The sequence below is a fragment of the Setaria viridis genome, chromosome 7 (genome assembly GCF_005286985.2).
Source record: "Setaria viridis chromosome 7, Setaria_viridis_v4.0, whole genome shotgun sequence".
In the NCBI taxonomy this organism is placed as follows: domain Eukaryota; kingdom Viridiplantae; phylum Streptophyta; class Magnoliopsida; order Poales; family Poaceae; genus Setaria; species Setaria viridis.
Genome location: NC_048269.2, coordinates 21,395,501 through 21,411,099, shown reverse-complemented (window position 1 = coordinate 21,411,099; position 15,599 = coordinate 21,395,501). Strand labels below are relative to the sequence as shown.

At 47.5% G+C, this 15,599-nt stretch overlaps 3 protein-coding genes across 3 annotated transcripts; 1 reads left to right on the top strand and 2 right to left on the bottom strand.

The window, feature by feature from the left end:
- Positions 1 to 3,152: 3,152 nt before the first annotated feature.
- On the bottom strand, positions 3,153 to 8,795 carry LOC117864070 (probable RNA-dependent RNA polymerase 2). Its single transcript, XM_034748050.2, has 4 exons — positions 8,123 to 8,795; positions 5,092 to 6,989; positions 4,683 to 4,833; positions 3,153 to 4,136 (listed from the first exon to the last, which is right to left on the bottom strand). The coding sequence occupies exons 1-4, from the start codon at positions 8,672 to 8,674 to the stop codon at positions 3,345 to 3,347; spliced, it is 3,393 nt and encodes a 1,130-aa protein (XP_034603941.1). The 5' UTR covers positions 8,675 to 8,795; the 3' UTR covers positions 3,153 to 3,344.
- A 1,731-nt stretch (positions 8,796 to 10,526) lies between these two features.
- On the bottom strand, positions 10,527 to 11,451 carry LOC117864071 (MLP-like protein 423). Its single transcript, XM_034748052.2, has 2 exons — positions 11,148 to 11,451; positions 10,527 to 11,039 (listed from the first exon to the last, which is right to left on the bottom strand). Exons 1-2 carry the CDS (start codon positions 11,326 to 11,328, stop codon positions 10,714 to 10,716), a joined length of 507 nt encoding a protein of 168 aa, XP_034603943.1. The 5' UTR covers positions 11,329 to 11,451; the 3' UTR covers positions 10,527 to 10,713.
- A 2,607-nt stretch (positions 11,452 to 14,058) lies between these two features.
- Positions 14,059 to 15,594, top strand: LOC117862712 (GCN5-related N-acetyltransferase 5, chloroplastic). The gene is made up of 2 exons (XM_034746213.2): positions 14,059 to 14,774; positions 15,103 to 15,594. The coding sequence occupies exons 1-2, from the start codon at positions 14,128 to 14,130 to the stop codon at positions 15,374 to 15,376; spliced, it is 921 nt and encodes a 306-aa protein (XP_034602104.1). The 5' UTR covers positions 14,059 to 14,127; the 3' UTR covers positions 15,377 to 15,594.
- Positions 15,595 to 15,599: the final 5 nt, after the last annotated feature.

Sequence of the window (15,599 nt, the reverse complement as noted above, 5' to 3'; positions counted from 1 at the left end):
CGTCTCGCCTTCCTGTCCTGATCTTGCGGCGTTTCCTCTTTCACGCGGTTACTGCCGGCTTAGCGCCGGCCCCGACGTAACGGTAAACGGTCAGGTGGTTCGACTGGGACACAGCTGGCTCGTATTGCAGGTGTTTTAGAGGGTAGGGACGTTGGATTTCCTTTGCTTATTTTTAGCACGTGTCACATCGAATATTTAGATACTAATTAGAAGTATTAAACGTAGACTATTTACAAGGAGGAGTACTAAATGCAGACTATTTACAAAACCCATTACATAAGTGGAGGCTAAACGGCGGGATGAATCTATTAAGCCTAATTAATCCATCATAGCAAATGTTTACTGTAGCAACACATTGTCAAATCATGGACTAATTAGGCTTAATAGATTCGTCTCGCTATTTAACCTCCACTTATGTAATGGATTTTGTAAATAGTCTACATTTAATACTTCTAATTAATATCTAAACATTCGATATGACGGGTGCTAAAAATAAGTAAGAGTAACCAAACCAGGCCTAAACTGTAAACGCGCGAGCAAGAAGCAACTGTGCTTGCAGTTTCCTGGTTGCTACATGATCCCCAAGAGGTCAGAACACGTCGATCCCCAGGAGGTCAGAACACGTCATCAAAACTCAAAAGAGTGCCAAGCAGCCGTCCCAACTAACCAGAGAACGAGGCCCTCGGCATCAGGGGCGGATCCAATGGCGGGTCGGGTGGGTCAAGGGGCTCAAGCCCCCTACTACCGTGAATCCCACGGATCTCCACTAGCTCCCCCTACAAATTTGAGGAGGGAGAAGAAGGAAAGAAGAGGAGGGGGGAGGAAGAAGAAGGATAGGAGAGCTTCCCCTAAACTTCAATCCAGCCTTTGCCGCTGCTCGGTGTCCCTTAGGGCAAGTACATTGGTGTCATCTAATAGGCGGTCTCATGTATTGGCACGTAATCTTGAGACGATTTAACAGGCAACCTGTACAATGGGTTGTTCTATAAGTTGTCTGGTAGTGGTATATAATTCCTTAATTTGTGCATAAGAAAAATAAAATATTATGAGTTGCATAGCAACAATAACTCGTACAATGGTTGTTAAGTTGTCTCGTAGTCCTACAATTTAGCTCGTGGTTGTTTCGCGAAGCAACGACCTCTTTCTCTCTCCTCGCTCTCTCTCCTCTACATCATCAAAAATCCTACATGGCACTGCATGAGACGACCTATGACACCGCTGACGTGTAGCAACCTACCCTTACGTAACAGCTTAGCTAATCGTACCTGTCGGCTGCCTGGATGCTCTGAATATTCCATCCAGAGTGCCTGAGATGATGATGGAGCATGACAGGCCATTAGCAATGCTGGATTAACCGCCTAGGTAGCCTCTTGGAGCTTTTAAATTCATACTCCCTCCTTTTTAAATTTATAAAACTTATTTCATCTCGTTATAACAAGTCTTTGATCAAGAGTTACTCTATGAATGCAATATTTTTTATGACACAAAGTTGGTGTCATTTGGTTCTTATTCAAAAATATCTGCTTTGTGTTTGTAATTTTATATCAAAATAAATAAGAAAAAAGTTCAAATTAGTACCTCCAACTATGACCGAAGTCCACATAACCTCTAAACTATAAAAACCATTTATTTAACCCCTTGGATTTAAAAAATCAGCTCATTTTCCACCTTTGGCACTTAACTAAACTGGTTTTCACCGCGTGGACAACGGTTTTGTTTATTTTGATGATTAGAATGGCCACGTCATCTCTTCTCCTCTCCCATCCCTGCTGTTCTCTCATGTTTATTTCTTCTTCCATGGCAAGCCAAAAGCGCTTCCACAGTTAGAATTATGTAATCTTTGTATACAAGCTGCAAGACACAATTGTTTCGCTCGTCAGTGCAGCCCACGCATGCCTCGGTCCCGTCGGCCACAAACGCGCCGCCGCCAGCAGCTTGTGCACGTGCACGTGCGCCAGCACGAGGCACCACAAGCCTGAGCAGGAGCCGCAGCGCACCAACCACCGCAGGAACTTGCAAGCTCTCACGGTCTCAACAGAGGCATAAGCCGACGAGGCGGTCGTGCGCATGATGCTGTCGTGGCCGTAGTTCCCCGTGCCGGATCCGAGCACGACCGAGCGAGCGCGTGGCGCGGCCGAACGGTCAATAATGGAGCTCGTGGCGCTTCCATTCCCGTCAGCGCCGCATCCCCCGACGCTCCTGGTGCTACCGCTGCCGCTAAAGAAAATGATCGAGCCACATCCGAGCTGCGGTGGCCGGGCGGGCCTGGCGGATTGAGACCTTCAAGCTCATCCAAATGGTTACCCTGCCGTGGCCTCTCCCAATGGCCGCCGCAGCCGCGTTGCCCCGCGCCGGCAACTTGCCGTACCCGGGCGATGAGGATGAAGATGAAGCCGTCGCAACCGGACGCACGCAGCGGCGAGAGTTGACTGCGTGAGCAACGCAGCACGCGGACCATACGCTCAGGCGCTCAGCCTCAGCCATCACCAGAGCTCGGCCATGATAGCTGACATGAGCAGCCAGCCAGCCAAGCACTGTCCAGGTGGCCAAAACCATTCGCATGGTCAAAAAGTGGTTTCAGTTGGATGCTAAGGGTGAAAAATGAGCTAGTTTCGTGAATACAGGGGTTAAGTAAACGATTTTATAGTTGGAGGGGTTATATGGATTTCGGTCGTAGTTAATAAATATTAAAACCATTGCCACACCTTGTTTAAACGAAACAAAACAGGCCCTCTAAAGAAGAACGACGCCTTCATTCGGTTGCGTCTGCTCTGATGGCGGAAGCTGAAGCACTCAGAGATGGAATACGGGACCGAGTGCTAGTGGAGACGGACACTTAGGAGCTTGTGGCCCTTTGGCGATCACGTGGGAATGACAGGTCCGAGATTGCAGCAATCCTAAATGATATTCAGGAACTATCGGCGGGCTTCACTTCTTTCTCGATTGGCCATGTGAGGAGGACGGCCAACACTGTTGCTCATTTGTGCGCTAGATACGCTTCTGCCTCTAGTTTAGCCGCTCTCTGGGTTGAACAACCCCCTAGCTTCTTGCAGCTATGCCTGCTTAACGATTGTAATGGTGCTGATTACTTAATGAAGAAGCTATGTTCCAAAAAAAAAAAGATATATCCAGCTACCGGTAAAATCACAAAGTGAAACCAAATGGGATGGCAGATCATGAACTTCCCACAGAGTACGGTTGTTAGAGCTCTGACAATCTGCACCCGATATTTTTTTACAGCACCCAGCAGTGCATCTTATTAGCTTACGGTCACACAGACAGTCCAGATTACCACTCGCATCGCAAGTTCACTTCACTGGCGCACCGCGCAGCGGCACTTCCGTCTAGGCGTCGCAGTCCATCGGCACGGCGGCGGCGTCTTCCACCCGCTTGCGGCACCTCCTGGCCGCCTTGACCGCCAGCAGGGTGTCGCAGGCGAGCCAGGGGAAGCTCCAGAACCGCTTCTCGCCGCGGCGGCACGGGTGGTACGTCACGTGGTACCACGCCGACGCTAGCTTCGACGCGTCCTCCTCCCTGCGCGCCCTGAGCCAGCCCCTCACCTCCTCGTGCAGCGCGTCGACGGCGGCGATGATCCGGTCCTTCATCTCGAAGTAGCGCTTGTTGTCGCGCCGCAGGTACACGAGCTTGTTCCGGATGTTGCCCGTCAGGATCTCGTCCTCGCGCTCCGCGGAGTAGTAGGTCATCAGGGTGCCCAGCTTCTCGGCGTACGCCTCGTAGTGCTCTTCCGCGGCGTCCAGGAAGTCGTGGAACCCGGGGCACTCGAGGTCCGGGTCGTACTCGGAGCACGCAGGGCCCTCGGGCAGGAGCGCCTCCGCGTTTTCCGCGTGGCGCAGAGCTGAGCGGTAGAGCTTGCCGAGGACGCCGTTGGAGACGTACATTGGCTTTTCCCACCGTTCCATGAAGTCAGGGAACTCCCGGGGCCTCAGCGCCCGGGGCATCTCGGCTGGAGCACCTGTCTTGGCGAAATCAACCGCCATGGAGTGCAGAGCGGCCAGCTGGAGGCACTCAGGGCTGCGAGCTTTCAGCGGATTACGGTCTGCGTGGATCAAGTGGGCGGTGGAGATAACACCGAGGGCATCATTTATCATGTAACTGACGAAGTGCTTCTGGATTTCCTGCATTTCAGAAGTTCTTATTGTAACATTTTCACTCAGGTGATAATAACCATGCAAGATGGAAATATTGATACAAGGGCATTTGTTAGAAGTGCATCGTGAGTATATATACACTTGGTTCAAAACATTCAATTTTTTTTCATTTTCTGGTGTATTTTCAAGTACATTGATTACTTCTACATGCGGATGTGCATACCATCTTAATACCATTCTGGCTGGATAAGAATTTGGAAGTTAGCTACCAGTTCTATATGCTCGTTATTGACATATCAGCGCATGTTTCATTAAGTTCGTGCCCTAAATATATAAGCGCATTTTAGAAACAAGAAAAGGTTTCTCAGCTCCATCTATATCATTAAAACACTACAATCCATTATCTCAGGAAAAAAGTTGCAGCAATTTTTAAACACTTAAACCTTGGTGATATTTGCTGCTATAAAAATCTGATATTAGCATAAGGAAACTTCAGGTCTTCAGCAAATCAACCACAGAATTACATAGTCAACAAAAATGAGTGAAGAAAAAAGAATACACTCAGGAGTATACCTCAAGTGTAACAACATGGTCCATTATGCGTGGCCTTGTTGCAGTGTAGTCCATAGGTGCATCAACCTTCTCAGGAATCAGTTTGTCATCCCAAGTAATAAAGAAGAGATCGCCATCCAAATCACCACCGGAGCATTCATTTGGATGAGGCCTAATAAATTTGAAGATCAGTAAGGATAGTGCAAGCATTGATGTCATTAATCTAAAGCAAGGATAGTACAAGCATTGACAGCATTAATCTAAATACTTAGTTGTCAATTACAAAACTGGAAATCAACATAATATGGATAACATTGCTAGAAAAGACCAGTGTCTTGTTTCAGTGAAGAGGGCTGCTTCACAGCCATGGACAAAGAAATTGAACTGGACAAACCTAAGATAGTCATCTTTCAGCTTCAGAATAACGTACCTGTCCCCTCTCTGAGGAAATACAACACAATCAACAAGGCCCCTAGCATCCAATCCGGGATCATATATAGCTTCAAGTACTCTGACATCACCAGGATGGAGACATGGGTTTTTTGAGATTGCAACTTTTCCAACAATTACAGCTGTTTTGCCATCATCATTACAGAAGAATGGCTGCTCACTATACTTCTGCTCCTTGCGATTCTTTGTAATTCTAATGTAAACTTGACCATAGTCTAGTTTGCTTGTTTCATCCAAACAACCGATGAGAACACGGCCTTTCTGGACATGAATCTTACACCTAGTTCTTATGTCTGTCAGCCTGTTAGCCCGATGGGCTTTGAGAATCATTAACAGGTAAGGCTCTGAACTTGGTTCATAGCCTTGCAGCAGCATCTCAGCTGCTATCTTGGTATCTGCACCACCAATTTTCCCTAGGACAGACAAAGCAACTTCTTTGTTTGTTAGCATTTCATCTGACTCGTGCATGTCATCTTGTTGCATCGACAAAAATATTTCATCCTTTATACCCAATGTTGAAAGAAGAGATATAATTTCACGATTCACGTAGCATGGCTGAGACTTGCTCCAATTTGTGATGTTCAGCATAGTGCTTTTTGATTCGAACTTCTTCATACTAGGTCGCAGAGAAAGATTGTAAAAGGAAGTAGGATCAACAGCAATGACTCCTTTATAGCCACCATACCTTATTTGAAAAGCAGAAGGAGGGTTATTAGGGTCTAATCCAATTGTTTTGGCAATTTGTCTGGCGAATCTCGAAGAGATCTTTCCAATACCATCAGAAAATATGTATTTATTGCCATCAGTTGTGACTTCAATATCTGGGATTACTTCTACATCATATGATGAGACTTCGAATGTCTGCCTGGAGGAGCTGAACAGCTGACCCATTCGAGCTGCACACTTGGAGACTGAACGGATATCATTGAAGTGGCCCATCCACCTTCTTATACTCTCAGCACTCAAAGAATCATTTGAAGCAAACATCCAAACAGAATTACCACGAAGTTGGCTTGCTGAGAAGGCCAAAAATTCATACTTCTTTGGGCCAATGCAAAATCCTTCTTTTAGAATAGAGAGAATACGATGATACAGGTCAGTTTTCAAGGGGGTAGAAAAGAAACCTTGTTCGATTCTAGCTGACAATGCATTGGGTGAAAGCTTGCTCCAATCTTCATCAACAAAAGTAACTCTAGCAAAGTCAGAAGCATACTGAGAATGGTACTTAACCACATAATTTGAAACTTCTTCCTCAGGCCCCAAGCAGTATATTTTCGATGGTGTGATGTGAATTCTGTAACACCTCAACAATTTTCCTTCACCTTCACCCTTCTTGGACAGCAAGGTTTTCTTACTAATCTTCATCCTGTGAGCCTCGTGTCTGATAAATTCCAAAGGTTCATAACAGGTAGATTTCAATTTGCTCACTTTCTCAAAAATCCTCCTTAAAGTACCAATTGGTAAATCTTCGAGCACTTTGAACAGATCAGCATTAACATGCCTGGCCACTAGCTTCCCCATGTGAACAAGAGAGTTCAAACGAAATAGAATTTCATAAGGTACTGAAAAGCCACTTGGGCAATCAACAAGAGGAACCACTTTGGAGGAGGAGCCAAACATATCCATTGAAGAAATGGCCAATTCCCCCAATTCTCCTGAGAAGGGTAAACTTTCAAGAATATCTGACACTGGGGCACCTTTGCTCAGTTTTAAGACAAGAGTGGAACACTCCCCAAAAGAGCTATTAGGTGTAAAATCTAGTGCTCTGACCCATGCAAACTTGGCATCCTCCTTGCATGCATGAAAGTGCTCATCTGTGAACCTTGATTTAATTGTAGAGCCAGAAATTGCAGTGTGGATTCTCGGTGCATAGGTCAGCTGCAACAAGCATATAATATTTAATTTACCAGACAAGCTTCAGATTCATTAAAAACAGGCCCAAAGAATATTTGCATCTGAAAGAAACTGATAGCCTAAGAAATATGACAAGCACTAAATCTATATCACTGCAGATAATGTGTATTCACCAGGACAGCTTGATATTAATGGTAAAAAAATTGAAAGAATATTTCGGGCCTGTTTGGCAGAGCTCCCAGAGCTGATTCTCTGCTGAATCCAGCAGGAGCTCTGCCAAACAGTTTTTCAATGATTCTGTGAAGTGATTCTCTGAAATGAACTAAGAGGATGGGAGCTGAAAAAAGTAGCTTCTCCTGATTCTATGAAGTGATTCTCCATCCTGATTTTAAGAGTTCATGATAGAGAATCAAAGAGAATCACTTTCAGCCACAGAGAAGTCAGCTCCCATAGAGAATCAGAATCAGATGGAGCTCTACCAAACGGGCCCTTCATTTGTAAAGTCTACTTAAAATTAGTAAGTGACCAAAGCTTAAACAGTTCCCCTCCCAATTAAAAAATATGAAAAGAGTTCTCATGTAATCGGATCCAAAAAAACGCTTGAAATAACATGTAGTGGAAACTCAACTGATTTGCGCAAATATTAAGTTAATTGTCTGCTTCAAATTTAAATATAGTATCCTGTATGAGGATTACGTTTATTGTGCATAGCTCAGGTCTTTGAGTAATAATTCAAAACGAAAATGGTTAATTTATGCAATAAATGTATGTATGTATTTATTTTGAACGCTGCTACACTATATACACTATAGCGCCCATGGAAGACTCTAGCAGGTAGCAGCCCATATAGGACTGAAACATCATCTGTCTCTGTGGCACGAGTCTGTCATACTCTTATTCTGCTAGGATATTAGGCTAAAATTGAGGTCCAATATCTGTAGATTCACTTGCTGACTTGCAACTCTACGCATATTGAGCTAATTCTAGCACAAGCACTCGGCCATTCTCCTGGCTACTGAGTGAAAATAAGGAGATATCTGCTTGTAGCATGTAATCTATTAATTCAAAACAAATAATCAGGTCGCACTCAGTTTCACAAACGGGCGCATCAAAGTTCGGGACTTTCTGAATGGAATAGCACGGTATAAGCAGCTCACCTGCAGCAAGATGGCGCCCGTCCCATCGAAGCTGCATCCGAAGCACTCCCTGATGTCCTCAAAGAGAACCTCAAGCTTGTAGCTCCGGGAATCATGTTTCAGGTAGAGGTCCACGCGCCGCTTCGCCGGGATGATCTCGGCGCGCACGCCGTCCCAGGCGTAGGCCACCTCCAGCTCGCGCTCGGCGACGCGGTTGCCTACAACGAGGCTCGAGCCGAGGGCGCGGAGCGCGAAATCGGGCGCGCGGGGCAGGAGGTCGACGTGGGCGGGGGAGACAGAGAGGCGAGAGCCGAGGAAGGGAGGAAGGCGACCGGAGGAGGCGAGGTCGACTGCGCGGGTGGCCGCCGCGGCGGAATCGAACTGCACGGACCCGTGGCCGCGGCTGAGCCAGCCGCGGTGGGCGGCGGCGATCTCGCAGGCGAAGGCCGCGTCGGTGGCGACAGCGGAGTCGAAGAAGGCGAGGAGCTCGGCGGCGATGGCCGAGGGCGGGATGTTGGATACCCGCACCGTGGCCGTGGCGCCGGGCGCGGGAGCCGCCGCCGCCGCAGACATAGCGGCGGGGGACGGGGACGGTAGCGGCGGGGGACGGAAGGGCCGGGATTCCGGCGATGTCACGGCCGGAGGTTTTTGTGTTACAGCCTGAAAAGAGGGTTTTGTAAATGGGGCAAAAGGGCTGCAAAAGCCAGTTGTCTCTGAATTGATCATTTTCAGATTCTATTAATAATTTTATAACATTTAAGGTAGATGTTCGGACATTGAGAAAAAGCCGAATAACACGTGAATTATTGTCTAACTCTCTCTAACCTTAGCGATGCACACGGTTAAAGTATGCTCATCCGTATGCATCTTTCATGATATTCTCTAATTTAGACTTCTTCCTAAAAAATCCTCAAGTTTCAAATTTATTGTCACGTATCTTCCACTGTTAGGACCGACTCTCCCTCCTCCCTCACCTTAATGTCGATGGCATTCGCCCTTGCCTCTGCCATCGTAAATCCTCCCACATCAACTTAACGTAGGTGATTGCCCTCGCCCTCCCTTGCCCAACTAGTTATCCACTGCCGTCTCCAAACGCCTCGCATGATGTTGCTACTTGCCACTCTAGAGCTTGTTCCATGTTTGGTGGACACATGTACCTTGGTTCCTTAGAACCACAAACCCTAAAAGCTCATCGATGCTCGCCGAATGTAGAGAAGGAGAAGAAGAGATATGAAAGAAAAATTTGTGTGAGAGAAGGACAAAACATTCGGACGTGATTTAGCATTTCCCAATATAATTTATGAGGTACTTTCCGCATAACTAGTGGTGAGAATTTCTATGTAGGTTTTTTTTCTTTTTCCCAATTATTGGATCATAGTAGACAAATGAAATTAATTTTAACTATAGAATGTTGTCGTAGTTAGTGCATCCTACAAATTTCATAATACACTTTGAAAATTATTTTTTAACCTGAGCATTGCTGCTTTTCTAATAGAAAATGACATTTTCTAAGGCATGTACACTCTATGGTCCTTAAGATAGCTAGTTTCCGCTACATTTTGCATATCGTGAAGTAGAGAGAATTTCATTGGGTAAATCGCTATCTTGTGTGGGGAATGTGTCAACACTTGCATTGTTGGAGAAACCATTTTTATTGTCAATTATTTAATTAAGTGGAGATACAAATAGCTAACAGGTTAGCTCTATCTATCATTGGAGGTGCCCTTTAAAAACTTTCGAAATTAGTTTTCAGAAAATTCTAAGAATAGTTTTTTGAAAAAAAATAGAAAACTTTTTAGGGAAGCATTTTTTTTAATAATTTTTATAGAGCTATAAAGAAACTTTGGGGGGGGAAATTTTTCCATGAAAAATAAAAAAACAAAGAGATAAACAGCCCGAACGTCTACATCTAATGGTAATCATAGCTACATCGGTGCTGTAATCTGTGGAGTAGTGAGTATAGAGTACTAACGTACTGATTTCAGAATTTCAAATCACATTGGTGCCGCTGGCGTGATGACTGAACCACAGGGAGTACCGGCAGCAGGAGGATCGAGACCGTTAGTCCACAACGCCGGCCACGGTGGCCACTTGTTTTTCGTTCACGGTTCATCTGTAACGCGAGAACAGGGAGGCAACGCACGTGATGCTCCTGCTGAGAGCAGTACAGGCGGTGGAACATACGGCTTGAATTCTTCATCTGGCAAAGTACCTGGTGACATATAGCACCGTCTGGTTTGCAGTTGGCACCAGGGTCCAGTTTGATCGATTGGCTCATCCCAAGTGTCGGGACTCAGGAGGAGTGGCAAAAGTAGGCGGCAGCGCTCTGATCTTACACGCGGTGCGCGCCCCTCGGGTGTGCGCCCAGCTGCTCGACGGCGGCTCCACCTCGGCCTGCTGCGCTTATGCGTGTTGGCACGGTTGATGCAGTGACGCGAAGAACTTTATTGACTGGGACCAGACTGCAACCTGCAGACGCACACGATCGCTGAATCGCCGCAGGCTGCAGCGACATCAACCGCGGAAACAAGGACACGACCACCCATAACTACCAAACCAACACGGACTCGGACACCACCGCCACCACCAACGACGACATGCACTAGCGCGTGCTAAACGACTGCGATTTCCGCCTCGGCGGACGGAACGATTTCCGCCTGGTTCTTGAGTAGGTAGTCGTCGAGGTCGTGGAACGTCTTGGTGGCGGTCTCCTTGATGACGTCCGGGTCGGGCACCTGCTCGCTGGCCTTGTCGAACTCCATGGACCAGTTGACGACGGCGCCGGCCTCGCCCTCCTTGGCCGGGGACACCTTGAGCGTGATCTTGAAGTTCTTGTAGAAGTTGACCAGCTCGCCGTCCACCACGCTGTACGACACCACCCTGTTCTCGTCGTCGACAAGCTCCACCTTCTCCTTGGCGAACGTCAGCATCGGCACCCCTGCAGCAGCAGCCAGCCGCCGTCGTCAGCATCGTATCGACTAATCGACACCACCTTGTATTGTAGTAGAAGTTGACGGCCATATATAGCAAGAGGCGTGTCACGTACCCTCGGCGTACTTGAGGAGGCGGACGGTGCCGGCGGACTTGCCGTCGCCCTCGACGGTCTCGATGCTCTTGTACTGCTGGGGGAAGATCTTTGGGAACAGCTCCGTCGAGTCGCGCAGCGCCGCCCACAGCTTCTCCGCCGGGGACTTCACCTCCACCACCAGCTCGGCCTTGGAACCCATCCTAGCTTGCAGCTGAGCTCTACCACCTCCTATGCTACGAACTGTGCAGGTGAGTGCTGTGCTCGTGATCTGGCGATGGCGAGACCTCGGCCCGGCCTTTATATAGAACCAGAGAGACCAGCTCTGACAGTGACTGCTGCTCTTCAGAGGAGACGCAGGCAGCTGCTACTGCTGCCGGCCATTGAAGGTCTCCCGGCGAGATCCAACCACCTTGCTCAGGCTCGATTTATAGCGTCCGTCGGTGCATCAGATCCACGCCGTGCAGCGACGCCGATCGCCGATTGATGACGGTAACATGCACGCGCCGTGCTCTCGCTGAACTGTGAGGCTTATTTTTTCAGACGAAATTGAATTGTGAGGCTCACTGGCTGCACAGGTTGGATCGGAGTGATTGGAGAGATTCTTTTGCTCTGAAAAATTAGATGAGGCCGGGCAGAAATGGAATGGTCTGGTTCGCAGTTGGCTCCGGTTTAATTGTTCGGTCTCGGTTGGAACAGTAAGCGTCTGTCGAGGTGCAGGAGCAGTGGCAAAAATTGTACTCTGATCAGAATGCACGGACAGCGACGGGTGCCAGCCAACTGCAATGGCGAGCCGTTCAGGGCGTGAGTTTATGTGCTCGGCCAAGCCGCAAAAAGTTGTTGACGAAGGCCTGTTCACGGTGCCAACCCGTTCAAACCGGCAAACCAGACCACAAACCGACTATGCGATTCCCACTGGGTTGGGCTAAACCGGGTCTGAAACCAGTCAACCCGCTGAGAAAGTCCGTCGCTGAACTCATTAGCAACCAAGGCAGCTACGGCACCGCCCCGCAGTCTAGCAAGCGAAGCGGTAGATGCTCAAGCTGCGGCGGCAAGAGTCTCTCATAAAGCTCGCGACCCATCACATCCGTATGTTTTCTCGTATTTTTGATCTATTCCTTTCTTTCTTTGCATTGCCTCCTACATTGGCAACTAAGAGCGTGTTTGGATACGTGGTACTAAACTTTAGGAGGATCACATCGGATGTTCGAACGCTAATTAGGAGGACTAAACATGGGCTAATTATAAAACTAACTGCAGAACCCCTATACTAATTCGTGAGACAAATCTATTAAGCCTAATTAATCCATCACTAGCAAATGGTTATTGTAGCACCACATTGTCAAATCATGGACTAATTAGGCTTAATAGATTCGTCTCGTGAATTAGACTCCATATGTGCAATTAGTTTTGTAATTAGACTATATTTAATACTCCTAATTAGTATCCAAACATACAGATACTAAAGTTTAGGAGGGTCGTCGAACAAGCATGCAAGCAGAGCTGGACCTGGGAGGATGGGCATGCTGTCATTTGTTTCTGCAGTGAGATTGTTCCTGCCGTTACCGCCGAAGATGCTAAGGCCGCCAGCCGTCTGTTATTGGCGGCATGACTTCAATTTCCAGCACAGCGAACTCGTGGAGGCCGCACAAGCGCTGGTACTTCAATTCCTTACGAGATAGAGATCGTGGATGTCGCTCTTCTTCGACTTCCGATTGTGTAGACGTCGCAATCTCGAACGTTCGCGACGATCTACTTTTATCTCTGGTTGTAAACCGCATAGCCCGTCAAACCACCCAGCTAACCCGCAAACGTACGGTTTGGTTTAGGAAATCACCCTAAACCGCGTTAAACCGCCATTAAACACGCCTGATGAAGATCCATTTTGTTGGCAGTCTCGGTGCTCGCATGAGACTGGTCAGTATTCTGAACATCATCGCCCGATATGGTTTGTGCAGAGGAAACGTTCAGATCAAAGGGAGAGGAGGGCCTTCTGTTGTGTCCAACAGACAGCAGCACGAGGCAGCTGCTGCTGACTGCTGTTTTGCTCCTGCTGCTTGCACGGCAGCACCTGGTGTGGCGGTTGTGCACTTGTGCTTATCGCTTGCACAATGTGTTTGTTCACGAAGAGTTGAGTTTTTCTTTTTACATTTCTTGGTCTCAGGCTCTCAGCTTGACCTTACCTTGTGAAAAAAAAGGAGTTGAGTAAGTTTGGCAACTGCTCACCGATGTAAGAACTTCTAATTTATACAAAGTTCAATTATTTTAATAAATTTGAGTAAGTTTAAAAAATAGTGTTAACATCTACCACGTTAATTAGAGAAGTAAAGTATAGAAATAAATTTTATAGCGAAAGAATGGATCTAATGATGTCCATTTGATATCACTAATACTATTTATTAGTCTTTTCTGTACAAAATAATTTAACTTAGAATAAACTGAAACTCCTTACATTTATGTATATAGGGAGCATTTGTAGCGGCTTTGATGGAGGGGCTTAAGATAGTAATTTGATTTTTAGTCTCAGTCCTTTGTTTGGTTCGTGGAGGAAATTAAGAGGAGAAATCCTTCCCTTTGTTTGGTGTATATAGGTTTTGAAATGAGAATTTGTATCACAAGTCACCATGGAGATGCATTCATCTCCCACTTCAAAGCAAAATTTCCACCCCTCCCTATCCTATCAAAACTCACACTCTCACCAAAACAAATTGAATCGAATGTCTTTTGTTTTCCCCTCCTACTAAGGGCCTATTTTCTTCCACCTTGCTAAACTTAAAGTTTAGCAACTTTGAGCTGCTAAACTGCAAAACACTCTTTGCTAAACTTGAGCCAAGGACCCCATAAAGAAACCCGGCCCAAAGTCGTCAAAGCTAGCGGTACCACAGCTCAGTCACACACAGTTGACGTTTATCCACGTAAGCCGCTTTAAAAAAACAAAAAAAAATCGCCCCTCGAGTTCCCGGCTTCCCCATTCCGCTCCGCACTGGCATCCGCATTCCCCATGGCGGCGTTGCCCGCCCTCGTCTCGCTGACTCCCGCCGTCTCGAGGCACTCCTACCTCCTCTTCTCCCGCTGCCCCTCGCCGCGGCCGCGCCACCTCCGCCTCATCCTTCCCGCCGCCGCCGCCCCCTCCCCGGGCGGCAGCCCCGGCCCCGGCGTCTTCCTATCCCCGCGCGCGCTCTCGCAGCTCGACGAGCTCGCGGCCTTCCGCTACGAGCACGCCTTCCCGCACGGCCTCCTCACCGTGCGCGCCCTCACCCGCGGGCCTGAAGACGACGCCGTGGCCGAGGCGCTCGTCCGCCTCCTGGCCTCCTCGTTCTCCGAGACCGTGCGGTGGGCCCCGGCCCAGCGGTACGCGCAGCTCCTCACGTTCGTCATCCGCAGGTACCTCCACGAGCGCCGCGGGCTCGCGCCGCACGCCGCGGTGCTCGTGGGGTTCTACCGCCCCGCCGACGCCGCGGCCGACTCCACGGGGGATGACGGAGATGAGGGCGGCGAGGATGGGGAGGGTAAAGATGAAGGGGAGATGGCGTGCACCGCGGAGGTGTCGTTCAACGCGGTGGGCGCGCCCGGGGCCCCGCCCACGCCCACCCCGCCGCTCGACTTCCCGTACATCTGTAACATGACTGTGAAGACGGCATTGAGGAGGTAATGGATAGCATTGTAATTTATAGTGCTCTTGGTCGGCAACCAATTTGCCTATTTCTTCTGGAAAACAAATCTGATGCAAGAGTTGGTTGCAAATTGTGCTTCCTTATTAGTTGTAACTTTTATAATGTGCTATAAGAAAATTTCTTTTCACCTGTGATATAAGCAATTGGAAGGAACCTTCTGGTGCATGATGCAAATTCTTTATATATAAGATCAGTCAGATACTCTGTTGTTCAGTGCCATATCAAGTTGTTTGTTCATATATATATATATAATATGTCGATTATAGTGCTTTCTAAAATCTGCCTTGTTTTTTTCCCAATAGGAGAGGACTCGGGAAGCAACTTCTCAAGGCATGTGAGGATTTGGTCATCAAAATGGATGCAAGACGATGTGTATATCTTCATTGTAGAGTTATCGATCAAGTGCCGTTCAACATGTACAGGAAAGCTGGATATAACATTGTCCAGACTGACAGTATTTTGGTTTGGCTGAGCCTTCAAAAGCGGAAGTATTTGATGAGCAAGGAATTACCCCAAGCTTCTGCTGTTAGTGAGTCTACAACCAAAGACTTCGATGATAATATTTTGACATGCTAAACATTCAACAGGATCAACAGGCACACAAGAGGTTAAATTTTGTGTTTAAATGTATGGTTCTGTTTCATCACACATTTTCGCTGTTGTATAGCTTGTGAGGAAATCAACTGCCATTCATTGATTGTCTATCACAAAATTATTTAGTTGAAAATGAGTTGACAAATGCTTGTAACATATATTGATTCAATAATATAGCCCATAGGCTCACTAATTATGTAGTTTA

Bases quoted from the DNA above. Each gene is read 5' to 3' on its own strand.
- LOC117862712 (XM_034746213.2), top strand. From the start codon at position 14,128: ATGGCGGCGTTGCCCGCCCTCGTCTCGCTGACTCCCGCCGTCTCGAGG. The intron at 14,775-15,102 runs GTAATGGATAGC...TTTTCCCAATAG, and splicing joins GTGAAGACGGCATTGAGGAG to GAGAGGACTCGGGAAGCAAC.
- LOC117864070 (XM_034748050.2), bottom strand. From the start codon at position 8,674: ATGTCTGCGGCGGCGGCGGCTCCCGCGCCCGGCGCCACGGCCACGGTG. The intron at 4,834-5,091 runs GTACGTTATTCT...CAAATTTATTAG, and splicing joins TTTCCTCAGAGAGGGGACAG to GCCTCATCCAAATGAATGCT. The intron at 4,137-4,682 runs GTATACTCCTGA...TCTGAAATGCAG, and splicing joins ACCATGTTGTTACACTTGAG to GAAATCCAGAAGCACTTCGT.
- LOC117864071 (XM_034748052.2), bottom strand. From the start codon at position 11,328: ATGGGTTCCAAGGCCGAGCTGGTGGTGGAGGTGAAGTCCCCGGCGGAG. The intron at 11,040-11,147 runs GTACGTGACACG...CTGCTGCTGCAG, and splicing joins CCTCCTCAAGTACGCCGAGG to GGGTGCCGATGCTGACGTTC.